The sequence below is a fragment of the Pelodiscus sinensis genome, chromosome 12 (genome assembly GCF_052426305.1).
Source record: "Pelodiscus sinensis isolate ZL-2025 chromosome 12, ASM5242630v1, whole genome shotgun sequence".
NCBI lineage: Eukaryota > Metazoa > Chordata > Testudines > Trionychidae > Pelodiscus > Pelodiscus sinensis.
In genome coordinates this window covers 46,025,197-46,046,504 of record NC_143063.1, presented here as the reverse complement: position 1 = coordinate 46,046,504, position 21,308 = coordinate 46,025,197, and the positions used below count along the sequence as shown (strand labels likewise).

Below are 21,308 nucleotides of genomic sequence, written 5' to 3'. Positions count from 1 at the left end.
AGTCTGGGGAGTTGGGACGCTTTCCTGCTTCATGCAGCGGCTTGGGTTTAATTCATGCTGATAAACTCTTTCAAGGCCCTGCAATGCAAGGCCTCCAGAGTGCCAAGAAGGGATTTTCCCTAGTGCTCCGTTCTTTCAGACTGTGGTTTGGGCTCAAACTCAGAGCAGCTAGAGATGTAGAAAAACTCCTGGGGTTGCTGAATGGCATTTTGTTAAATCAGGGTGTAGTTAGATATCCAGCGAGCGATTACAAATCTTGAATGGTGTTCTGTGGGCAGCTGCCTTTGTGAACCTGCTCTCCGACTACAAGTCATTTAGAGTAGAAATTACCTTCCATCCCCCCAATAAGTTAGTTTTCCTTAATGCAGGTGTAACAATGTTCAGCTCACGCCTTCCTTCCTGGCTTGATCGCTCCTGTGGATCCTCCGTTAGGACTGCTCAGCCCACACCCTAGGTCCTCTCTCCCCAGAAGGTCACATCCACTCTTGTATCCGAGCTAGGAGGCAAGCCTCCTTCAGTAACTCAGCAGATTCCATCTTAGCCCATTCACTGGAGATAGCATCAACGCTGTCTGGCAGCGGGTGTGAGGAAGTGTGTTGTAGGCTGGCGGCTCTCAAACTTTTTGGGCTCCGGAGCCCTTTACATGCCTAAAAATTGATGCGGAGCCCCAGCGGTCCACTGATTATATGTGTTGTACCTGTCGATGTTGGCTGCATTAGACCTCATGGAGCCCCTGGAGATGTCTTGTGGAGCCCTTAGGACTCCGCGGAGCACAGTTTGAGAAACACTGTTGTAGGCAAACATTTGCTTGCCTGTTGTTCGTCAGGAGCACTAGAATTAGATGGTGTGCTGCACTAGCTGATCCATTGGGTTCTGCGTAGGCTAGGGATGCAAAAGGTCAACAGGCAAGCCTCAGCATTAACAGGTGAGGTGTTCCGGTTAATCCGTAGGGGCAGGAGCAGCTCCCTGCCTCCCCGAAGCAGCCTCTTCTTCCCTGCAGCTTACACGCTGGCTCTCCAGGAGCAGGACCAGCAGTAGCCCTTGCCAGTTCTGCTCCTGAGAAGGCTTCGCTGCGGGGTCTGCAGTATTAAGCTTTGTACTACAGAGCCCACAGCCTGCGTAACCACTGACCATTTTAGCGGTTGCATTTTTAAATGCATTTTTACATCCCTAATATAGGCCTGACTTCCCCCATGCAGAAGCCTGCCACTGCCTGGGAACTGCCATAGGGGCCTTAATCCTGCTGAGAAACCGATAGTGATGCCTACGGTAGTGAGATTTGTATTAGGCAGTGCTGGGAAAGGCCCACTACCTAGCTGCTCGTCACAGGGAGATGCAGAGAGCTGCCATGCACGTGTTCGAATGGTACCCGAACAATGCAGGGCCGCTGGCTGTGCATTTCCAGCCGTGTGGTAGCAAGCCTGTCGGAGGCTTAACACTTTTCGCTTTTTAGCTTAATGCTCCGGCTTCCCAAACTTTGGATCTCTCTTGCCCCTGAGCTGTTCTTGCTGAGCGCTAGGAACCTCTCCGTGCCTTTCTGATCTGCCTCATGCGGGATTGACAGGACTCCAAGGGCAGGCTGGTGCAGAAGTCCCTATTGATCAGTCTGTCTGAGAATAACTGCTGAAATTTAAAAATACTCTTAATGCGTAGCTGTTATGTTCCAGGAAGTGCAGCTAAATGGGAGCAAAACAAGAGTTGGATGGATGTGTGTTAAAAGCCTACATAAATACCTGGGATCTTCCTTTTCTCGCAGTGCAATCTCTGCTAGACCTCATCCTTTTTAAGCAGCTGTCCTTCTGAGAGCCCTTGTCTCAATGCTGCATATTTGACTAATAACACTTGGTTTCACTTTTTGGCTCGGCAGTGCTTTTTTGTTGTGATCCTTTGTGTGGAAGTTTCTTACAGATTAAATGCAATTAGCGAGTTATTGGCTTTCATTGAGTGGCCAAATGCCTGGCTGTATTTTACCAAGGGAGAGATGCTGTTGATCTCTAAGAGCTTTTATTCCATTAAAGATGGACAAAAGCATTTTAAAAAAAAACCCATGATCTCCTAGCTCAGGGCTGAATATGGCTACTCTGCATACCCATGTTTCCAAGTCTTGTTTTCAGAATTCCCCAGAGCAGCTGATGCTGTTAACAGCCTACTGCAGAACTTCTACCTGGCTTCAATGCTGGATTGTAGGGTTTGTTGGGCATTAGCTCGCAAAGGGGGCAACTCTGCTTTTGGTGGGTATGTCAAGTGAGGCTCTTCACCTGAACATTTACTTGTAGTTTTGTAGATAAACATACTGGCTGCTACTGATTTGAGGCTTTTGCCGTATTTCCCTCTTCCGCTTCTCCTTGATACGAATAATTCCGCGGAACCTTGCCTCATTAACTTGCCCTAAAGTGGCATCCGCTCACTTTGTAATCTCAGCAGCTGGATGTTCATGGTAAGAAACCCAGAAATGACTAAAATACACTTTTCCCCTCTTTTTAAAAGAAAAAAAACCTAACCCCTTTCTTCCGCTTAGTCATTTTGCCTCTGTGGGGTTTTACAGTCGCCTTCGCTGCCTTCGTTACCTGTTTTGTATCCCAGTCCGAGATGGATGGAGGTGCTGGGTGCAGGAGAGGGGGCAGCTTATGTATTACTGCAAAAGCGATGAGGAGTCCTGTGGCACCTTATAGACTAACTGAAGTGTAGGAGCATAAGCTTTCGTGGGCAAAGACCCACTTCGTCAGATGCATGTAGTGGAAATTTCCAGAGGCAGGAATAAATATGCAGGCCAGGATCAGGCTGGAGATGACCAGGTGGATCCAATCAAGGAGGATGAGGCCCACTTCTAGCAGCTGATCTGGAGGTGTGAATTCCAAGAGAATAGAAGCTGCTTTTGTAGTTAGCAAGCCATTCACAGTCTTTGTTTAATCCAGAGTTGATTGTGTCAAACTTAAAGATGAACTGTAGCTCAGCAGTTTCTCTTTGAAGTCTGGTCCTGAAGTTTTTTTGCTGCAGGATGGCTACTTTTAGATCTGCAATTGTGTGTCCAGGAAGATTGAAGTGTTCCCCTACAGGTTTTTGTATGTTGCCATTCCTAATATCAGATTTATGTCCATTGATTCTTTTACGTAGGGACTGTCCTGTTTGGCCGATGTATATAGCAGTGGGGCATTGTTGGCACATGATGGCATATATTACGTTGGTGGATGTGCAGGAGAATGTACCAGTGACAGTATGGCTGATCTGGTTAGGTCCTGTGATGGTGTTGCTGGTGTATATATGTGGGCAGAGTTGGCACCGAGGTTTGTTGCAAGGATTGGTTCCTGAGTTCGAGTTATTATGTATTACTGTGACTCTTTGGCCATGTACAATGGTCCTTCTGAGTCCTTCTCAGACTCAGAGTGGCCACCCCGGGGGGTGTTTGCTTCTCGCAGCGCAGGCAGGCGGCTCTTCCAAGTAAAACAGCCTTTTGGGGAGTGGGGGAAGCGCCCCAGCTGCACGCTGGCTTTGCTTGTGGTGTGCGGTGCTCTGCGTGGCCGGATCAGCCGTGTCGGTATCATTCCATGTGCAGCATTCTGGGGATTAGAAATCCCATAAAGCAACGCAAAGTCGCAGCCTTTAGGGTGTCCCTTGCGTTTCACCGGGCTCCCTCTTGTGCCCTTGTCTGTGCACCCTTGTCTGCTGATCACTTTGGAGGGCAGCTGGTTTGACAAGGTGACCCGAGCATGTGAAATTCAGCACGTCTTGGTGGGCAGAGACTGACCAAGCTCAGATGCGAAGCTTGGCGCTGTTGAGCCGTTTGTATCCTGGTCTGTGTGGAGCGAATGGGGCCCATGCTCCAAGCCTGTTGAAATAGTGTGGGGCTGGGTGGCGGAGCCCACAGCGAACAGAGTGCTCAGTGATTCAACTAGAATCCGGGCACTGCCCTGCCGTGCAGAAAGGCCGGATGTGGGTCCATGGCTTGCTCCCGGCCTCCCTGAGGCTGGTGGAGAGACCTTGTGTGTGTGCAGCGTTCTAGCTCAGAAGAGCAAGTGAGGAGCTGGCCTGGGTCCCAGGTAGACCCATCAAACTGCAGAAGGAGGGGAATGCAGCCTCTTGGTGGCTCTGACAGCTGCTATCTGACACCCCCTGAAACAGTCTCGGAAGGCACTTATTACTGGTGATTGCAGCTGGCCATACAAAGAGCAGATTACTGGGTAGTGCTGAGCAGCTGGCAAAGCTGCCTGTTGGGGGGGAGGGCTAGAGGCTCTCTGTGTTCAGAAGGGGTTTTATAATGCGCAGGCAGCCAGTCTCTCCCCATAGCCTGTCCTTGGTGCTTTTGTCTGGGGGCAGGCTTCTTGGATGGGTCTGTGTGCCTGAGAAACAGACATTCCCTCGACCCCTGTGGTTTTCATTGCTCCTGATTAACAGCAGCTGTATGTACACAGGTGGCTCTGGCAGGGGGGATCTCAATGAAAACTGTAACCAAAAGGCATGGAGGACTCCAGAGCGAAACAGGTGTCTGTCTTCACTAGGATCAGCTCCCTTGGGTTAGAACAGCAGTGATGCTTCAGCCTCTTGGCTTTTAATTCAGGTTAGCGACTCGAATTCAACCCTGGGTTATAGGGCAGGGCAGAACTCCGGCTGCTAACCCGCTTTAGAAAGCCAGCTTGCTGCCGTCTTTGCACTGTGTTAACCCGAGCAAAGAGCACCCCCTTTTTTGCAGTGTAGACGTGCTGGCGAGGGGTGGGCAGGGTGGGGGGTTGGATCCCAGCAGTGTTTGGGTGAGTAGAATGGGGCAGGGAGGAGGAGGGAATGGGGATTCATGGGGGGGGGGGGGCGGAGAGGAATCCCCTTCTGTGTGAGGAACCTTTTGGAGGAAACTAACAAATGTGAACCCGCTGGCTCTTAATACATTTAAAAATTGCAGGGGGGGGGGGGGAGGAATCTAGAGTGAGGCGGGACAGCTTTTTTTCCAGCTAATACTGGGTCCCCCCGCTGCACTCCAGCCTTTTTTACATTTAAGGCTGGTGCACAGTGTGGGAGGCCTAGTGTGAGCTGGGAATCAGCTGTCCCAGCTCGCACTGGCTCCCCCCCCCCCCCCCCCCCCCCCCGCTGCGCTTCAGCCTTTTATATGTATTAAGAGCCTGGCTGCTCGTAATACATTTAAAAGGCTGAGCCACAGTGGGGTTAGCTCCCAGGCGCGGGAGCTAACTTGGCTGCGGCTCCCCCTGCTTATCGACTAATCGACTTTTGTTCAATTTAGTTTAATCAACTAACCCTAGTGCCGGTCACGGCGTCTGGTCACCAGAGCTAGCTGCTCCCTGCACACACAGCCTGGGAAGTTCTGTGAGAGTCCTGACGAATTGAGCAGCAAGTTTTATATTTTTATATTGAAGGAGGACAGTCCGGTGGGGCCATTTCCCTGCTGTGCCACAGACACCTTGTTTGACCTTGGGCAAGTCACTTAGCATTTCTGGACCTGGTTGCCACCTGTGCTAGGGGGATGATAGCTCTGCCGTGCCTCGCAGAGGTGTGGGAGGGTAAACGTCTTCAAGTTTATGAAGTGTCATGGACGCCATATCAGAGAGGCATTTCGCAAGAGGTCTCGCACCGGTTGCAAACTTATCGCAGGTGCTAATCCTGCTTGTTGCATTTTGTGACACACCTGACTTTAGAGCCAGTTAAGAGTCTGCTCCAGCTCCAGTGATTTGCAGTGTGGGGGAAAGGGAGTGGATGTGCTCCCCTCAATTCTGCCCGTTCGTGATGCCACTTGCAGTAGATCATGCCTGTCCCTATAATATGCTCCTCCTCCTCTTTTCTTCTGCGCTTTGTTTAACTATGGGATCGTTGCACATTGTTTGCAGCATTGCTGCAGCCATGTCTGTTCCAGAATCGTAGAACCCGAGAACTGCAAAGGACCTTGAGAGGTCATCAAGTCCGGTCCTCTGCCCTCATGGCAGGACCAAACGCTGTCTACATCATCCCTGACAGGTGTCTGTCTAACCTGCTCTTAAATGTCTCCAGTGGTGGAGATTCCACAACCTCCGTAGGCAATTTATTCCAGTGTTTCACCACCTAACAGGAAGTTTTTCCTAACGTCCAACCTAAACCTCCCTTGCTGCAATTTAAGCCCATTGCTTCTTGTCCTATCCTCAGAGAGCAATGTTCTCCCCTCCTCCTTGACACCCTTTTAGATACCTGAAAACTGCTGTCACGTCCTCTGAGTCTTCTCTTTTCCAAACTTAACAAGCCCAGTTCTTTCAGTCTCCCCTCATAAGTCATGTTCCCTCGACCTTTCATCATTTTTGTTGTTCAGATAGTCAAGAGTGGCCCATAGTCGGTTCTAAAAACCTATGGCGCTCTTCTTCGAGTCTGGGCTCTTTCAGCCGCAAAAGCGAGTCCAATGAGAGATGTTCCCTTATCCACTTTGTCTCTCCTGCGGTTGCATGTTGGCTTTTAAATGGCAGCTAATAGATTTCTGGTGGATTTGAGCTAGAGCCGACAAGACACAGTGCCTGGTGAGACCCCATCAGGAGGGCTCCTCTGCTCAGCCATCAGGAAGCAGCTTCTAGGCCCGGGAAAACAGACATGCTAGTGCTGCTCAACCCAGTACGCTAGAAACAGCAGTGTGGCTGGGGGGGGCTCAGGCTAGCCACTGGAGGACATATGCTAAGGGTGGGGTGGGATGGCTGCCCGTGCTACGTTGGCCACACCGCTGGTTTCAGGGAACCGACCCAAGCAGGACCAGCAAATTGTTCTGTCTACCTGTGCTCTGCAGCGTGCTGCCAGCTGCTGTACAGACTTACCTTGAAATAAGGCAGCCAGCTGGTCACGTCCGCTCCAACCATGGAGCTGAGCAAGCTGGCTTTTCAGCTATGGCAGAAGCTCATGAGTTTCTATCCTGAGACTCCAGGTTTGATCCTCAATGCAGCGACGCGTCTGAGAGCATCGCGTTCCCTGTGTCTCTTAAGAGACTTAGGTGGGGTATTGTGTGGCCAAACCCTCTAGTTATCTTTGTCAGAAGCACTCATGGGCATGTATATAATGAAAGCTGAGACCCAGGCAGACAAAACTCCTCTTCCTACGGAAAGTACCAGCTCGTTCAACCAGCGCAGTCCAAATCTGGATTTGCTAATCTAAATGAGATTGATGCAACAAGATAAACAGAGCAGTGGGGTAAGGCAAGGGTTAAAACAGTGTAAAAACTCCTGTCTTCCCTAAGTCCCACCCAAAGAAGGGAAACAGTTGTGGTGCCGACCTGTCTTTTGTCATCACGATCGCTCTGCTTGTGTGTTACGTCCCAGACCTGTAGCTGCATCTCTCTTGTCTCTTTCAGCGATAAGATATTAGGGGCAGGGATTATGTGTCTGTACAGCACCATGCGCAATGGGGACCTATTCTTGGTTGCTCCTAAGGTGCTACCATCGCACACAGGATTAGTAACGTTTTAAGAAATAAATGTTTTTACTACTCAGGGTTTGGGGGCTCTGCGGCGGGAGGGGGTGGACTGAGGACCAGTATGTAGGCATTTCCATGGCAATCCCCTTTTCTAGTTCTGCACGTGGCAGTGGGGGGGGGTGGACCTGCTGTGTCCCCAGTTGGGTGGGTGCGTACGTGCTCCTGGTGGATCTGGGTTGCGGGGCCTGTCTCGCTATTCTGCTCTGACATGGTTTGCTTGTCAGAACGCATTCTCAGCTGTCAGTGGCTGCTGCTTTGTCTCTGATTTGGATGCTCTTTCTGCAAGGCAGCCTTTGGCCAGCAAGCAAGCTCTGCTGCGTCCCATGCGGCACCCGCTTGCTGGTGGGGTTGTGCGGGCAAGCGCGTCCCATGTGTGGGACGGGGTCCTGTTAATGGAAGTTAAAATTGCTTTCTGACCCCTCTGGTGCATTGACAGTCTCGTGGCCTTTTTGCAAGATGACGACTATGAACATTGGTGTCTCAGATTCCGCTCCAGTTGCTGTTGGACTTTGAATCTCCCAACTTTCAGCTCAGTATGGTGCTCTCCTTTCCTTCCTGTCCTAGCCAGTGGCTGTGCACAATTAAGCAGCTGCTGCATTGCAGCCCAGAGGTGGCTGCATGTCTGTGGTGGGCAACATGGCTCCTCAGCAGATTGTCCGGGGTGCTTTGGAATGCTGCGCGTGAAGTGGGCAGTTAGCGTTTCTGCAGGCGTCGGACAAAGAAGAGCTAGTGGGAGACAGATGGAGACGTAAAGCCAGTGGCTGTGTCTACACTGGCCGCGAGTTCTTGCGCAAGTAAACTGACATTCTAATGTATGAAATCAGGGCTTCTTGCACCAGTACTTTGATGCTCCCGCTCAGGAATAAGCCCTTTTGCGCAACTGTTCTTGCACAAGAGGCCAGTGTAGACAGGCAACATGAATTTCTTGTGCAAGAAAGCCCGATGGTTAAAATGGCCATCAGAGCTTTCTTGCGCAAGAGAGCATCTCCACTGGCATGGATGCTCTTGCGCAAAAGCACATCTCTTGCAGAAAAGCACATGCCAGTGTAGATGCTCTCTTCTGGAAGAATTTTTGCACAAGAAAACTCTCCCGCAAAAGAGTTTTTGAGTGAGATTGTGCCAGTGTAGACGTAGCCAGTCTGTCTGCTGCGAGTCCCTAATTTTGGGTGCCAAGCAGAGTCACGAAACTGAGCTCCCAGCTGCATCTTTCGGAGGCGTGGTGCAGGTTTCTCTTGGTGAGTGAGAACTGAGAGCGAGCCGGTGACTGCAGAAGGGTTAATTGCCCATTTCGTTTTGAAGGGTGGCTGGCCACTTGTTAACCCCGATGTGTCCCAGTCTGCTGCTCCTTGCTTTGACCCTCCCAGTACCTTTCCCAGCTCTCTGTGGAACTGGACACTTTCTCTGTCACCAACTGAGGCTGGTTCAGCTAAAGAGATGGTCTCACCCACCTTGGTTCTTCAACAAGGTGCAACGCCACCGCAAAAACCAGTTCTGTATGTCAAGCCGGGGAGCGCACTTTCCAGATGTGGCATGTGGCTTCTGTTGTCTGTCTTCCCCCACAAAAGGGCAGTTCCCATCCCGCTGGGGCAACCCCCAGGGGCTCCTTTTACAAGGGGAAGTGAACCAGGAGGAAGAAAACCATGTAACGCTGAGTACGGTAATTCCTCACTTAACACTATGGATATGTTGCAGAAAACGATCGTGTTAAGTGAAAACGTGTTCTGCAGGGTCCATTTTCCCATTGAAAATAATGGAAAAGGTGGGGGTTGCGTTTCAAGCGGTGGTGTCTGTTGCAAGAACAAACCCAGCTGCCGGCCTACAAGCTGGGGCGGAGAAGAGGGGGGGAAGCCCCACACAGCTGTCAGTGAAGGTCTGGCTGGGGGAAATCGTGTTGTTTGAAAAACGCACCCCCCCCCAAAAAAAAATCGTGCTATCGCGAAAACGTGTTAAATGAGGAATTACTGTACAGCCACTCAGCAAAAAGCCTGAGCTAATTAAATTACCAGGCCAAATGGGCGAATTAGGGGAAAAGCTGCAACCGCCCGCTAGGTGGGTGGGTTGGTAAGGCTGCAAAGCCGGCACTGGCCAGTTGCTGTCTCCCTGTCCTGCTAGTATAGTAACCACAGCTGGTGGAGGAGTGGGAATCGGCTGAATAAGGGTCTGTCGCTGGAAGGATAAAGGGGCCTGGGAAGTTCTGGGCCCGCTGCTGCTCTGGCCTGACGCCACCAGTTCCCCAGGCTGCGCTTTCAGTGGTGGTTGTGTCTTGTCTTTCAGATGCCTTCTGAGCGTCTGGAGCCTCGCAGGGACCTGCCAGCTCTAGCCAGCTTATCCTAGGAGCGCCTCTGCCACGCTGAGCTGCGGATGGCCTCGAAATCTCACTGACGGGCGAAAGGGAAATCGAGCCCAGCCCAAGCGGCCTCCCAACCTGCTACCCGCCCACTCCAAGAGCCATGGAGGCCACCTACGTGCCGGTGGGGAACCTCATTGACTTTGATTCTGAGCCCCCGGCCTCTGTCCCCGCGGAGCCCGCTCCCTCGCCCCCTCCGCCCTCCAGCGGCAATGGGTTGCTGGAGCATCTGGGGGACCCGGCGTCTGTGGGGGAGGAGAGCGACACCACGGAGTCGGCCGACAGCGAGAACGACATGGGGGATTCGCCGAGTCATCACAGCTGGAACAACTACCGCCGCTCCTCGTCCAACGAGTCCTTCTCGTCCAACCAGAGCACCGAGTCCGCCAAGGACGAGGTGATGGTGGAGCGCCGGGAGTTCATGAGGCAGTATGTGGAGAAGATCTTCAGCGGGGGGTGAGTGAGCCAGGCCTGGTGGGGGTGGGTGGAAGGAGCCAGGCACTGCGGGGGTTGCTATGGGCAGAGGTTCATGCTGGGATGGGGTGGAAGAAGTCATACATGAAGGTGGTTGCTATGGGCAGAGGGGCATGCTGGGATGGGGGGTGGAAGGAGCCAGGCATGGCGGGGGTTGCTCTAGGCAGAGGTGCATGCTGGGATGGGGGGGTGGAAGGGGCATGCTGGGATGGGGGGGGAGAAGGCACTGCAGGCATGGGCAGAGGTGCATGCTGGGATGGGGGGGTGGAAGGGGGATGCTGGGATGGGGGGGGGGGTGGAAGGAGCCAGGCACAGTGGGGGTTGCTATGGGCAGAGGTGCATGCTGGGATGGGGGGGTGGAAGGGGGATGCTGGGATGGGGGGGGGGTGGGGGCCAGGGTGGGGGGGGGTGGGGTGGAAGGAGCCAGGCACAGTGGGGGTTGCTATGGGCAGAGGTGCATGCTGGGATGGGAGGGTGGAAGGGGGATGCTGGGATGGGGGGGGGGGTGGAAGGAGCCAGGCATGAAGGGGGTTGCTATGGGCAGAGGTGCATGCTGGGATGGGGGGTGGAAGGAGCCAGGCATGAAGGGGGTTGCTATGGGCAGAGGTGCATGCTGGGATGGGAGGATGGAAGGGGGATGCTGGGATGGGGTGGGGTGGAAGGAGCCAGGCATGAAGGGGGTTGCTATGGGCAGAGGTGCATGCTGGGATGGGAGGGTGGAAGTGTGATGCTGGGATGGGGGGGGTGGGGTGGAAGGAGCCAGGCACAGTGGGGGTTGCTATGGGCAGAGGTGCATGCTGGGATGGGGGGGTGGAAGGAGCCAGGCATGAAGGGGTTTGCTATGGGCAGAGGTGCATGCTGGGGGAGCATGGGAAATAATGAAGCTGCCCCCTCCTCCAGAGCACACTGCTGAGTAACTTTCCCAGGCGTGACTTTTCTCTGCTTTGCCCTTTTTCAAAGCTTAAATTCTCCTCCCTCCCGCATCTGGCAAATGTAGATTTCCCCTCCATGTGGTGCTCTTAGAGGAACTACAGCCAGGGACTGGGATTCAGGGGGCCAGGATCCTACTCTTCCTCCTGCTTCTGCCACTGTGTTAGGGGCAAGTCCCTTTTCTTCTCCCTGCCTCAGTTTTGTGGCTCTCTAGAATGGGACCGTTCCTAACCTCACCAGTGGGGATGAGAGGCTGAGGCTAAATTCACTTGTGCTTCTCAGCGCTTGTAGATCCTCCGACGAAAAGGACAGTAGTTACAGCGAGGGATATTAGGTTCTGCACGTTCCCCTCCCTCTTGAAGGGACTGAAATTAACGAGACCTATTTTTTTCCCTGTCCTCGCACTCGCAGTCTGGGCTGCTCGGGTGCTCGGCACCAGGCCTTTTTCCGTGCTGCGTGGCCTTGGGGGGTGCGTGCCCTCATGCATGCGTCCCTCTGCTCTGTTCCTTCCATACCGAGCAGCCAGTGGACCGTGAAGTGAGATGACAACTGAGTCGGGGGATGACAGTTGGGGAGTGGGATGGGGCATCGGCTCGAGGTGCATGTCGGGCGCTGCCTGTGTGCTTGTGGCTGTGTTGCACGTACCCAGGAAAGAAGGGGGTGGAATTGACATGTGGCTGGTAGAAGCGCTGCGGAGAAGCCATCCCTCTCCCTGCCGCTAGCCTGGAGCCGTCTTAGAGGAAGGCCAGCGGAGTCATGCTAAGTGCCTGGATTAGGATGGCTGCAGGGACTGGCCTTTGACATTGTGTCTTGTTACCTGCCGGAGCTGCGGAGGCATCTGGCGTGTCCCCTACGTGCAGCTCTTCCTCCGACTGTGCTGCCTGGAACAGCACGTCCCAGTCTGATTGCCTGCCCCTGGGGGCCCACTTACCGGCTCCGGCCTGGCTGCCAGCTTCGATTACTCTGATCACTCTGCTTAGCCTGCATGTGATCCGGGAGGGGACACAACGGGGCTGTGTCCTGTGCGCCCTGCTGCACACGCCTGCGCTGCCCGGGCTCTGATGCAGACCTCCTCGCTCGTGTAAATGTCAGGGGCTCCGACGCACGCAGGGGTCTGTTTTGCTGTGGGTCGGCAGCGGAAGCCTCGGGCCCTTAACCCGGCAGCACGGCTTCCTTGTTTTGGTCTGTACCCTCCCGTGGGTCAGCGCATCCCCCGTGACTGAGCAGATCTGCTGGGAAGCGTTCGGCAGAGCTGAGGATTTTGCTTGGGGTGATTCAGCTGCTGCTGTGGAAATCGGCAGCTCCGTCCTTCCCCCCTCTTGAGAGCCAAATTGCCAAAAGCAGCAGGGAAGGGGGCCGCCTTGTGAGCAGGGTCCTAAACCAGTCCAGTGGGGAGGTTACTGCACTGGGGGGTTGTGCTGGGATCGGGGTGCCTGGTCACATGGGACTTTGCTGAACCGCTGAGCTGGAAGGGAGAGCAAGGAGTTGCCATATGGCAGCTGGAGTGATCCAGAGCACAGCGAGGGGCTGTCTGGCACAAAGTGCTCTTTGGGACGGGTCAGAGGGATGGCAGATAGAGCCTCCTCCATCGTGTCGACTGTACGGGAGAAACCGGCTCACATCCTGAGTGAGGGTGTGAAAGTGTAAACGTGCACTTGTTAACCAACGAGCCCACGGTTACATGCGGCCTCCTCCCCCCGTTGCTGCCTCTGATACAGGTGGGAGCCAGTGTGCACGGGGAGCCAGCTTTTAAGCCAGCTCCCCACATATACCGGCTCCCGCGGAGCACTGGCTCCCACCTGTCCTTCCTCCTGCACTGCTGCCTCTGATACAGAGGCAGCAGGGGCGGGGAAGCTGCCTCCACCCCGTCCACATGTCAACATCTACCTGCTGACATTTTTCATCGCACCAAACCAATCGACTCCTGCAGTGCAGGCCAACGGGCTGTCTCCCCGTGCGCTGTGTGTGCATGAAGAGTGCCCCAGGTGGGAATCCCAACCAGGAGCCGAGCGCGCGGACGTTCCTTGTCACCGCAGTGGAAGGGAGGTTCCCTTTCTGTTTCCGGTGAGGTTTTTGCCCCAGTTGAGTGGCTGAGCAAATACCCTTTGAGAATAGAGCTCTTGTTTCACTTCCACAATGTTCCTGGCAAGTCTGAGCACTTGTCAGCAGAAATCCCCTTTGGCTGCCTCCGAGCTGGCAGTTCTTCTCGGTAAGCAGCACTCCCTCCTTGGCTCCGGAGAAGCCCCTCAGATGTGTAACGCTTCTGTCTCGTTTGTGAGCGCAGTTGCCTGGGATCTGCAGTTCTGCGTTATCCAAACCCAGAGCAGAAACCTTGGCTCCTCGCCGAGCTAGGGGCTTTGTTTCCTTTGGATTCTTCAAAAGTAAAATAAAACCATTAGCCAAAGCAGCTTCCATTAACATGCACGGTGCTTCCACACAACAGTGCTGCTTTGCCTGCTCCCTCTCTGCCAGGCAGCCTCCTCTGCTGCAGACACAGAGGATCCGCTGTGCCTGGCCAGTGCTGGATAGCCTGGCCTGCTGTTAGTACTCTTCCTCTCTGATTGCCAATAATGGTTCTTATCTGCCTCTTTTGACTATCCCATCTGTAGGTGCTTATAGACCAACAGTTCCCAAACTTTTCAGCATCACGCACCCTTTTTTATTTGAGAAACCCTCATGGCGCCCCCCCCCCCGCCCCAGCAACAACAACAAAAAAAAGGAACTGATGGGGGCCAAAAAGCAAAAATAGCAGCAAAACTTGGGGGGGGGGGAGGGCTGAGTCACCTTGCGCCCCCCCCTTGGAATTTCTTCACACCCCCTCAGGGGGGCACTCCCCCCCCCGCCCCCCAGTTTGAGAAATATAGACTATTTGTTTTTCCTGTTACATTCCAGCTTGGCTTTCCCCTTGATTTTTCCCCTTGATATTTTTATACCCACTGCCTCCTCTTGTCGTCCACCCCCCCCCCCCCATTTTTTTCTCCCTCTTCTCCCCCCCCCCCCCCCTTCTTCCCTATTTATTTTAGTTCTGGACATCCAACACTCTGGTCATCTGAAGAAGTGGGCTGTGCCTCATGATGCCATCAACATGTTTTGTTGGTCTTTAAAGTGCTACCAGACCATTTGTCACTTTTTAAGTTTATCCTGATTTTCATTAACCGCTTCCTCCCTGCTACACAAGGCAGGAGTGGTTTGTCTCTCTCTTGCTGCCACCAGAGCATTGTTCATGGTGTGTAAAGAATTTCTGGAGAGTGACGGATGCCCCTTTGAAAATGTTTAGGAAAAACTATTGGGTCATAAGCTCTTGGCCATGTGTCGTGTCTTGCTACTTCTGCCAGATGTCACGTGCCACCTGGGAGGCTGCATGACCAGTCCTAATACCTTTCAGCAAGCAGACCGATGAGTGTAACACTCACCCGGTACCTCCCCTTCCTGCTGTGGCGAGAAATACTCACCCACCCAATCGTGTCTTGTCATTCATCCTTATTCCCCATGTGGGCTCCTTGAAGCGGGGACTGCGTTACAGATCTAGGAAAGGTTAACTGGTTAACGGGGGATTCTTACCGGTTCCAGTTAACCCAGGAGTGGGCAATAATTTTCAGCCAGGGGCCCCGGGCTGCCTCGGAAAGGGCAGGGCTTAAGGGGGAAGGGGCAAGGCCGGGATGCTTCCTGCTTCCCCGCCCACAGACCCTGATTGGTCTGTGGGCAAGAGCGCACGTGACGTCTTTGCCCCCGACCTGTCCAACGGTGGGAGGAGACTTTGCGGGAAGTCTGCCCCCGCCCTGCAAGGCAGCACCACACTTGGTCACCCACCAGCTGAGCAGCAGCTGGCGGTTGACTCTTAAGTGCCGAGCCCCTTGCAGGGCGGGAGGAGACTGCACGCTGCCCTGCCCCCAGGCCCTGATTGACCTGGGGGCAGGGGAGCAGCAGGACCTCTGCGGGCTGGATCCGGCCCATGGAGGCCCTTTTGCCAACCCCTGAGTTAACCAGTCAATGGGGTGGGCTGGAACAGCTCCCTGCCTGCGGGGGACTGGGGCAACCTTTGCCCATAGGACCCTGGGAGCCCGTGGTAGCCCCCCATCCCCAGCACAGGGCTGGGAGCGGGCACCCTGTGGGCTGGAGAAGTCCCCAAAAAGTCAGTAAGTGGGGACCACCACAGGATGACTGTTCGACCCAGGGTACGTCTCTCCTGCAGTGTAAGACCAGGGTTAGTGGGACTCGAGTCAGCTGACCTGTGGCAGAGAACCCTGGGTTAGTGCGTCTACATGGTGTTTGAACCCTGCATTAGGACTTTTTTCTAATCCCTGCTCGAACGTGGGCCTCAGGTGTCCACACTGCAGGGTGCAGGCCTGAGTCAAAGTTACTGTCCCAGCGCATCCCCCTCCCTCCAAATGTCACCGCTTTTAGCCCTCGGACTGTGCTGCCTGGCCTGCATGTTACTAGGGAGCAGCTGGCCTTGCAGAAGGCTTGATGGGTTCGCTCTCCGTTGTGAACCCTGAAGGCTCTTTGCGAGTCTTGCAGACCCCTGTTCAGGAGAGAGTGGCTCAAGGCAGACTTTTGCCAAGGGGTGCGGATTTTCATTGTGAGGAGAGCACAGTGTTGGGATAGGGAGCTGCCCCTTGGAATTATGGGATACTTCCAGCCGCTGCCTGGGACCCGAATCACACACGGCTACGTCTACACGGCAGAGAGATGGAGCTCAGATCCTGGGTCCTGGCTCAACTCGAGCTCAGAGCCTCCGGCCCCTCAATAGCCTGGAGCCCCTCATCTGAGCCCTGAATTAGTGCAGCTGTGGTAGTGATGCTAAGGGGATTAGGCTCCAGCCCAGGCATGTATGTTGCAGTGTGGACATGCCCTCAGTGACGGGCGATACCCTGAACAAAAGCATGTTCCCCCGAGAGATACTGCATCTGTTAGTGAAGACCAGGAGCACAAGGCAGAGGCCAAGAAGCAGCCTAAAGTGCATGACCATACAGATGTGTCCTGCAACCAGCAGTCTTGCTGATACAGCTGTGTCCTTGATTGAACTTGGGGGTTTCTTCCCACGCCAGGATCTGCTCCTGGTTCTCTGAGCATCTCCACTCGTGTCACATGCTGCAGAATTTTCTGCTCCATGCTGGAGGGGGATTTAAAGCCTGTTTGATTTCTCCTCTGTTCCAGGGAGGACCTGGACCAAGAAGAGAAGGCCAAGTTTGGGGAGCTGTGCAGCGGAGAGCACGGAAAAGGCAGGGAGTGGTTTGCAAGATACGTCAGCGCTCAGGTGAGGGGACAGGCAGGGATAACAGCTGCCTGGCAATAACTCCTCTGTGCCAAAGCAGATGGGGGTGCCTGGGGATGGTCTGTGCAGGAGGGTGGGTCTTGGGGACACCTGATAGACCAGCAGAGTGGTGCGTTTGGAGAACATCTCACAGGGGAGCGCTGGGGGCCAGAGCTGTATGCAGGGGACTGCATTAAAATTGCAAATGTTCCACTCACCAGGCAGCAGACCATTAGAGAAAAGTCGCTCGTTTCAATTTAAAAAATTGAAAATAACGTCTCAAAACCCCTCCCAGCCCCAAGTACAATCCCACGCGGTCACACCAGCAGGAAGTGGCCTTGCCCCGCTGTGCCCAGCGCTCTGGGTGCCCTCGTCTCAGCGCATCATTGTTCGCAGCGGCGAGGAAGCGGGCGCGCGTCAGCTCCCTTTGTCTTTGCAGCGCTGTCACTCCAAGTGTGTGTCGGAGCAGACGTTCTACCGGCTGGTGCAGTCCTTCGCCGTGGTGCTGTTTGAGTAAGTAACGGCGGGTGGCAAAGCAGGATTCCTCTTTCGCCGCTCAGCCCTCCCCGAGCCGTGAGAGGGGTGCTTTGCCCCCCCCTCCTCTCGCCCAATTCTGGGAGCCTCGGCTAAGTAGGAGATCAGGAGCCGGCCCTATTCGAGTCACAGGGCGACCTCTATGCAAGCACTTTCTGTGCCCCAAAATTGTTTGGAGGGCCACATCTCAGGTGGCAGCCGCTCCAGCGTGAATGCGCCATGCTACTTGGAAGCGGAGTGTCTGGGTTAGTGGAAAGCAGGGAAGGGGAGCTCTTCCTGGGAAGGCAGGTGGGTTTAGGGAAGGTAACGCTGAGTTGGGTGGGGTTCTGAGCAGGCGGGATGCAGTAAGTCTGACATTTCCCGACTGGGATCTACGGGAACTGGAGCTTGGGGAGGGTTAAGCTGACACTATGACAGAGACGGCCAGGTCCCGGAACATCTAGTATTGCAGGGCGCCTGCACGTTCTGCTATGTTTATTCCCTCCGTCTCTTCCCCACCCATTTCAGGTGTCACCAGATGGATGACTTTGGACCCGCCAAAAATCTAATGACCATGTGTTTCACGTACTATTACATCGGTAAGCGGCTTGTGGGCCTGGGGTGCTTTTCAAAGGAGCAGGGGCATTGACACAGCTCTGCAGAATAGGAGTTGGGGAAGGGGTCGTTAGGATGGTGCTACAGGGCAGAGTTTGTGCCCTCGGGTTAAAATGGACTCGTGAGGCTCAGAGATTCCCCCCTGCTAGGAACTCTGACGCCTCTGATTCCACTGAGCTGGGAGCTTTTACAATAAGAAATCCATGTCCAGTGGCAGCTCTTTTGTTATGACTGGGACCAGCTTCTTTTAATTACCAAGTGTCTCTAAATCGCTCTTTCTTGTGCCCCAGCCAGCCAGAGATTCCGATTAACCCCTGTCCACGCAGGCAGGATAAATGCTCATTTTGACCACAATTTCTGGCAGAAACCACCTGGAATTTTATCATCTATCTCTCTCATAACCCCCCCCCCCCCAACTCACCCTGGTTAGACTAGCCAGTGGTTAAGGGTTTTGTTCCACTGTCTGCAAAAACATGGAAGACGGGCTGTTTGTAATGCAGGTTTCATCCCCGTCCCGTCCCCCATTACACACTTGAGGGGTCTAGGTCTTGCTTATAGTGAGTGGGGTTTTTAATGGCTTTTTGAGCCAGAGACCCCATGTTGTCACCCTTCCTCTAGCCATCATGAGTCGGGAAAATAACCTGGTGACACTCTCCCCTCTTTGCACCCACCCTGATGGGCGGTTGCAAGGTGATTGTGATGCTACATACAGTAGCTAGGGATGTTAAGGGATAACTGGTGGCTTGGCCGGGCTGGGAAGGAGGGCGTTCCGACCTGTCCTGGGCGTTCCAACCTCCAGCCAGCCCCCACCCGGAGCACAGTACGGTGAATCTAGCGGAGTGCCCCAAGGTTCGGTTCTAGGACTGGTTTTGTTCAATATCTTTATTAATGACCTGGATGAGGGGATGGATTGCACCCTCAGCAAGTTTGCGGCTGACTCCAAGCTGGGGGGAGAGGTAGATACGCTTAAGGGCAGAGATAGGGTCCAGAATGACTTAGACAAATTGGAGGATTGGGCCACAAGAAATCTGATGAGGTTCAGCAAGGACAAGTGTAGAGTCCTGCACTTGGGACGGATGAATCCCAAGCATAGTTACAAGCTGGGGACCAACCAGTTAAGTAGCAGTTCTGCAGAAAGGGACCTGGCGGTTACAGTGGATGAGAAACTGGATATGAGTCAACAGGGCGCCCTTGTAGCCAAGAAGGCTAATGGCATATTAGGTTGCATTAAGAGGAGCATTGCCAGCAGATCCAGAGATGTCATTATTCCCCTTTATTCGGCTTTGGTGAGGCCACATCTGGAGGATTGTGTCCAGTTCTGGGCCCCCCACTACAAAAAGGATGTGGACGCATTGGAGAGGGTCCAGAGGAGGGCAACCAAAATGATTAGGGGGCTGGAGCATATTACTTATGAGGAGATGCTGAGCGACTTGGGTCTGTTTAGTCTGCAGAAGCGAAGAGTGAGGAGGGATTTGAGAGCAGCCTTCAACTTCCTGAAGGGAGGTTCCAAAGAGGATGGAGAGAGGCTGTTCTCAGTAGTGACCAATGGCAGAACAAGGAGCAATGGTCTCAAGTTGTGGTGGGAAAGGTCCAGGTTGGATATTAGGAAAAAGTATTTCACTAGGAGGGTGGTGAAGCACTGGGATGGGTTCCCTAGGGAAGTAGTGGAGTCTCCATCCCTAGAGGTGTTTAAGTCTCAGCTTGACAAAGCCCTGGCCGGGTTGATTTAGTTGGAATTGGTCCTGCCTAGAGCAGGGGGCTGGACTTGACCTTCTAAGGTCTCTTCCAGTTCTGTGATTCTATGGATCCAGCCTGACCTGAGTAAGGATGTTAAGGACTACTCAACTTATTACATAGAGGCAGCAAAGTGGAGGCGGGGGAGAAGGGGTACTTCAAAGCAGCAGCGCCGCACAGCTGAGCAGGGGATCAGCTGTGCGGCTCTGCTGCTTTGAAACCCCAATGTGACATTTAAAAGGGGCAGCGCCGTGGAGCCCAGGGTCAGCTGGGGACTCTCCAGCTGACCCTGGGCTCCGTGGAGCTGCCCCTTTGAAACGCGAGGTGGCATTTCAGTGGGGCAGCCGCCACACAGCTGAGCTGGGGATCCCCAGCTGACCCCAGGCTCCCCCTTTGAAATGCCACCTTAGGGTTTCAAAGCGGCAGCACTGCACAGCTGATACCTGGCTCAGCTGTGCAGCGCTGCTGCTTTGAAGTACCCTTTCTTCCTCCCCATTTTGCTGCCTCTATGTCCCCAGCTGACCCCGGGTTCTGGGGAAATGCCACGTGGAGCTTGGGCTCAGCTGGGGAGGGCGCTGTGGCTAAGAAAAGCACAAGAGCTGCCACTGGGGACTCTTGTGCATTTCAAAGCAGGCACTCCTGCATGCAGCCCGGAGTCAGAGGGACTACCCTCTGGTCCTGGGCTGCATGCAGCGTTCCACATGCCTCCTTTGAAATGTACAAGAGCCTTAACGGGGGCTCTTGTACATTGGGAGGAATGCGGAAATGCCTATCCACTCGTTGAGTAGTTGTTGGAAATTCCATCGACTAGTCAGTTAACCGCAATGGCACATCCTTAGACCCGAGCTGCCGCTGCTTGTGATGTGATGGGCTGGGCCTGGCCAGAGCAGCCCGCAGAGCAGTGGGCCCAGCTGGGCTGCTCCAGCATGGCCAGTCCCACCACCCCTGGGATCCCAGTTAAACTGTTAGACAAGAATGTGATGGGCAACCTAGGCTAACGTTTAACATCCCGTTTACCTGGTTAACTTTTTAACCGGGATTTTACATCTCTGAGGGTAGCCACCTGTCAGCATCATCTGGGTCTGTCCCTAGCTTGCAGGGCAGCTGCTCTCCAGAGCTGTTCAGTATCCGAATTTGGGTGGTTGAGTAACTGGGATGGAGAGTGAAGTGGAGAAGGGCTGAGGCCGCCTTATGGCACAAGGAAGTGGGGATTTTCCTTTGGGACAAGCTGTAGCTGGGGAGCTTGAACCGTCTGGGGGCTAGTGAGCTTATCTCTGGGTGGTGAATGCAGAGCAGGTGAGAGGGGAAATGACATTCCTAAAATACACAGAGCGGGGCTGGGAGGGAGCGTTCCTCTAGAGCTCAGACCTGTGACGTCCCCGCAGCCCCAAAGCTGCAGTTGAGGGACTGTTTCTGCTCTTGCAGCCCACAAGGGACTCTCTCTGCTCCCTAGCTACAAGCATGCTCGAGACCTCAGTCGCCCGTCTTGCACCCCCTGCTGGTTCTGGAGACGCAGGGCCTCACGCGTGCTGTTGGCGTGAAGGCGAAGAGGGACAAGGCAGGGGATTTGCCTTGTAAAGCCTCACCTGGGTGGTTTAGTCTCCAGGTGGCTACACACCTGGTGTCTTTGTGCCCTTTCTGGGAGTAAGGACTTGAGGCACTTGTAGTTAAGCAGGGATGGGCAGGACAGCCTCCATGGGCCGGGTCCAGCCCACCAAGCCAAGTGATCCGGCCCATGACTGCCCTGCCCCCAGGCCAATCAAGACCTGAGAACAGGGGAACGCGCAGAGTCTCCCCCCTTCCCCCCCCCATCGGGCTGTGCAGTGCCTAGAGAGAACCGCCAGCTGTTCAAAATGGTTGGTGGTTCCCTAGGCAACACGTGCCCCTGGCAGGGTAGGGATAGGGGGCAAAGACTTCACGTGCTCCCTCGCCCCCAGGCTAATCAGAGTCTGGTGGGGAGGGGGGAGAGCATGTGAAATCTCCTGGCCCCGCCCCTTCTGCCCGAGGCCCCGCCCCTTC

The 21,308-nt window shown here is 54.3% G+C and overlaps 1 protein-coding gene across 5 annotated transcripts in view; it reads left to right on the top strand.

The window, feature by feature from the left end:
• The window catches only part of KIAA0513 (KIAA0513 ortholog), a 92,418-nt gene that overhangs the window by 45,853 nt on the left and 25,257 nt on the right, over positions 1-21,308 (top strand). For all 5 annotated transcript variants that reach the window (XM_075939932.2, XM_075939933.2, XM_075939934.2 and 2 more), the window contains 4 exons: positions 9,697-10,225; positions 16,331-16,430; positions 16,867-16,940; positions 17,469-17,539. In XM_075939932.2, coding sequence (XP_075796047.2) covers positions 9,873-10,225; positions 16,331-16,430; positions 16,867-16,940; positions 17,469-17,539 — 598 coding nt within the window. In that variant the 5' untranslated portion in view covers positions 9,697-9,872. Of the gene's footprint in view, positions 1-9,696; positions 10,226-16,330; positions 16,431-16,866; positions 16,941-17,468; positions 17,540-21,308 lie in introns of those variants that run through there.